The 4,267-nt window shown below is 39.2% G+C and overlaps 1 protein-coding gene across 4 annotated transcripts; it reads left to right on the top strand.

Annotated features, from left to right (window-relative positions):
• Window positions 1-441: 441 nt before the first annotated feature.
• On the top strand, window positions 442-1,767 carry LOC120108016 (pectin acetylesterase 5-like). Of its 4 annotated transcripts, none has more exons than XM_088713619.2 (5): window positions 442-938; window positions 1,046-1,123; window positions 1,213-1,318; window positions 1,424-1,569; window positions 1,634-1,700. In XM_088713619.2, the coding sequence occupies exons 1-5, from the start codon at window positions 924-926 to the stop codon at window positions 1,646-1,648; spliced, it is 360 nt and encodes a 119-aa protein (XP_088569745.1). In that variant the 5' UTR covers window positions 442-923; the 3' UTR covers window positions 1,649-1,700. The 4 variants fall into 4 exon arrangements, 2 of the variants coding, with proteins under 2 accessions (XP_088569745.1, XP_088569747.1); XR_016398924.1 differs by having other exon boundaries at window positions 445-938; window positions 1,431-1,569; window positions 1,657-1,767; XR_015974431.2 differs by having other exon boundaries at window positions 445-942; window positions 1,657-1,767.
• Window positions 1,768-4,267: the final 2,500 nt, after the last annotated feature.

Genomic DNA, 4,267 nt, shown 5'->3' with positions numbered 1-4,267 from the left:
CAGGATGGATATTTCTCAGAGAAGGTTCATCTGATCTTTCTATGATGATGTTATCCGCCTTTAGGTCTTCTCTCTCAATGAATTCATGTTACAAATAGAATATTTATAGCTTTTCTTCTGATCTATATTTGTTAGGTGGAAATCGTGTAAACTTTTATCTACAATATATCAACACTACATCCTTGCTCTTTTGTTATTCAGTGCATGTTTCTTTGTAAAATTTCAATGTCTTGTCTGTCATACCTTTTTAAAAGTGAAGATGACCCATAATGTGAACTCAGTGATTAATATTCTCCTAGACAGCATGTTTCAGATTCTAAATATATAGAATGGATCATGTGTACCTTTATTTACTGGAAATATGCTGGTCTGTAAGCTGTTCTGATATGCACAGAGACTTAATGATGTGGAGTCTGAAAATGACTTATGAAACCACGTGCTGTATTATTGTTGCATTTTTTTGGCTAGGCTATTTCTTTTGCTATGTTCATCGATTCTATTTAAATCTGACTATATGATGTAGCGGCTTATGCACCAGAATACCAATAACTTTAATATATTTGTCCATTCTTGTGTTTCTTGATCTTCTCTTAACATTCTTTTGAGTATGTAGAGACATATGATTATTCTAAGGGCTACTGGTTTCATCATCAAGCTGCATTTATATATATTCTTGTTTCAATACTGTTTTATTAAATTTGAGCTCCATTCCTGATAGTGTTCTGTGCATAGTATCTTTTTTCTGGTCTACGGTTAACTTTCGTTCTACCTCTGAGATTTCATGCAGAACTACCACTAGTTTTAGTCACTGGCTTTAGAAGTTAAAGAATAGTTTTAATCTTCTTTTATTTGCATAAATGGAACCATCTTGACCAATTTGATTTCAGGATGTAGAAAAGAAATTTCAGGATTGCACCTCAAGGATGGAACCATCTCAGGCAGGTCTTCATTCTGCTTTTTGTTATCATCTACATTACCACCAGTTGATGAAAGCACCCTCTTATGCATTTTTTTTTTCAAATTTTGCGTCGAATTTTCTTTTCAGTGTTTCTTTGCACATGAGATTATTAAGAACATAGACACCCCACTCTTTATTCTCAACCCAGCATACGATGTTTGGCAGGTAATGCTTATCCATTATGCTTTCTTTTGTTTATCAATATGTGTAATTTCTCAAATATCATTTCACAATATGGTTTACAATGTATTCAGATACAACATATATTGGCTCCAGAATCATCTGATACTCAACAATCATGGCAAAGGTGCAAGCTGAACATTCACAATTGTGATTCCAACCAGATTGAATCTCTCCAAGGTCATAACTTGCAAAGTTTCATTTTGCATGATTTTTAACTTTCTATTTCTGTTGGCACTGATGATTAGTACAAAAAAATATCTCCCTTGCATTTTTTATTGGCAGGATTCAGGGTTGCCTTGCTTAATTCCTTGAGTGATTTTCAGCATAACAGGAATGGGGGCATGTTTATAGATTCTTGCTTCATACATTGTCAGACAATAAGCAATATCACATGGCACTCTCCAAATTCTCCAAAAATTAATAATAAGGTAGATATCGTTGCCTTATTTCATTACTTTGTCCACTTGGAAATGCTAATATAACTAATTTTAGACTTATAAATTATAATTGTGCAGACATGAGGAAGAGCAAAGGGAAAGCAACAGGTCCACTGATTGTTCTTTACTTTGATTGGATTTGTTGACATTTATATTGTGAAATAACTATAACTTTTTATTGTTGTGCAGCTATGGTGTTGACCCCCTAATGGATTTTGATGAATACAAAACACTAGAGTATAATTCCATTTATCTTAACAATTTAATTGAGGATTTCATGTATTTTATTAAGAATATTGTTAAGAAATGTCTAGGCAAGTTCCCATGATTTTTTAAGGACTTATTGAAGAATTTTTGAGATGAAAGAAAAAGTTCAGGGACAGCCGAGACATCTCCGGGTTGTCTCAGAGACGTCTCTGGGACAAACAGAAAGAACTGGCACATCTGGAGACGTCCCCGGCACCTGCCGAGTCGTCCCCGCGATAGCGGAGTCGACTCTCTCAGTAGCGGAGTCGACTCTCTCAGTGGCGGCAGAAAGGCAGTTTTCAAGAGATATGCGCGAGACATCCCCACCGTACGCGAAGTCGTCCCCGCAAGTAAAAAGCAGACTTCTCGAGTCGTCTCCGAGGTAGCGGAGTCGGCTCTCTCAGGGTTTTCCAGAGGATGTCATTTTCGGTGATAAGGCAGCGGAGACGTCTCCTGAAAGAGCGGAGTCGACTCTCTCAGAGAATTGCAGAAGACATGTTTTTCGGAGTTATAACAGCGGAGTCGTCCCCAAGGCAGCGGAGTCGTCCCCATGCAAAAAGTGCAAACAAGCCGAGACGTCCCCGTAAAGTACAGAGACGACCCTCTTAGAAAAACAGAAAAACAAGGATTCAAACAATACAATTCCAGAGTCGTCCCCGTAAAGTGCCGAGTCGACCCCAAACAAAGTAAAAAGTAAATTTATACAGCCGAGACGTCTCGCGTTGAAGCGGAGACGTCTCCGGAGCGCCTGGGACGCGACTGACAACTTTTGCAGGTTTGGTTTGAATTTCAAATCTCTTTTACTTTATCTCTAACGGCTATATTTGCTTTTTGGGCTATAAAAGGGAACTCTTAAGTGCTTCTCAACAACTCTTCACCAACCAAAAGCTAGATCATTTAAGAGAGAAGCAAGAGAGAGAAGTTCAAGGGAGTGAGTGCATTCAAGTGAAGAAATCAAGTGCTTTCAATCTTTCCAAGTGATTTCAAGCTCAACCACTCTCTTCCGCTCGGGATTCAAAGCTCATACTCAAGCCTACGCGATTCACATCGGAAGAATCATCATTTCCCACGCTTCCAACGGCAAAAGGATTCTTCCGGGTTCTATTGTTTATCATTGTCATATTTGCTTATTTAGAGCTTTTCAATCCTTTGTAAAACCTTTCATTGTGGTGCTTGTTCCAGTCAAGAGACTTGGAACAAGGGAAAGGCGTCCCAAGCCTAAGTGAAATTGGGGGTTATAGGGTTTGTTGTTAGCCCGGTGTAAAACAACGAGTTGGGTAGTGAACTCGCAAAACTACCGTACTGTAATCGTGGATTATAGTGGAAATTCCCAAAGGTGCTTTGGGGAGTGGATGTAGGAGCAGTGGAGGCTCCGAACCACTATAAAAGCTTGTGTTTGCGATTGTTGGTCTTCATAGCTTTATTTTAGCTTTAGCTTATACATTTGTGTGTTTTATTTTTTAATTAGACAGAAGTTTTAAAACACCCAATTCACCCCCCCTCTTGGGTGACCATCTCTGGGCAACAAGTGGTATCAGAGCAGGTGCTCTGTGTATTTCTTGAAAGACCTAACCGTCTTAGCCAAAGATCTAGATGGCAACACCCTTTAACAATGTTCCTGCTGAGGGGCAAGCAACCAATAGACTTCCACTCTTCAATGGGACAAATTATACCTATTGGAAGACTAGAATGAGAATCTTCATTCAAGCACAAGACTATGCCTTGTGGAGGGTTATAGTCAAGGGACCACAAGAACCATCACACATGGTTAATGGCATTCCAGTTCCCAAACCTGAGGAGGATTGGGATGAGAATGATGATAGGATGGCTCAACTCAATTCAAGAGCCATGAACTCATTATTTTGTGCTCTAGATGTAAATGAGTTTAATAGAGTCTCCACATGTAGTTCCGCTAAGAAAATATGGGATAGGCTTGAAGTTACCCACGAGGGTACAAATCAAGTCAAAGAGTCCAAAGTGAACATTCTAGTTCACAAATATGAGTTGTTTAAGATGGAACCCAATGAAACCATCACATGCATGTTTACACGCTTTACCGATATAACTAATGGTCTAAAGAGTTTGGGTAAATCTTATACTAATCCGGAACTTGTAAGTAAAATTCTCAGGTCTTTGCCGAAAGCATGGGAAGCAAAGGTCACGGCGATCGTAGAAGCCAAAGACCTCAACACCTTGGGGCTAGAACAACTCTTGGGCTCATTGATGACGTATGAGCTCACGATGAAGCAACATGAAGATGATTTGCCAAAGAAGAAGACAATTGCACTCAAGGCTACTTCGAGTGTGTGTGAAGAAGAAAGTAGTGAGAGTGAGGAAGAAAGTGAGGACGAGGACTTGGGTTTGATAGTTAGGAAGTTTAAAAAATTCATGAGGAAAAAGAAACCCTTTCCAAGGAAAAAGTTTGGAGGGAGAAATGATTGGA

Source organism: Phoenix dactylifera, chromosome 17, assembly GCF_051530095.1.
Source record: "Phoenix dactylifera cultivar Ajwa chromosome 17, Ajwa_hap1_PhDact_Kaust_v1.1, whole genome shotgun sequence".
In the NCBI taxonomy this organism is placed as follows: domain Eukaryota; kingdom Viridiplantae; phylum Streptophyta; class Magnoliopsida; order Arecales; family Arecaceae; genus Phoenix; species Phoenix dactylifera.
The sequence above is the reverse complement of the archived record's forward strand: the minus strand, read 5'-3'. Positions and strand labels throughout refer to the sequence as shown.

Bases quoted from the DNA above. Each gene is read 5' to 3' on its own strand.
- LOC120108016 (XM_088713619.2), top strand. The intron at 1,124-1,212 runs GTAATGCTTATC...CAATGTATTCAG, and splicing joins CAGCATACGATGTTTGGCAG to ATACAACATATATTGGCTCC. The intron at 1,319-1,423 runs GTCATAACTTGC...TTTTATTGGCAG, and splicing joins CCAGATTGAATCTCTCCAAG to GATTCAGGGTTGCCTTGCTT.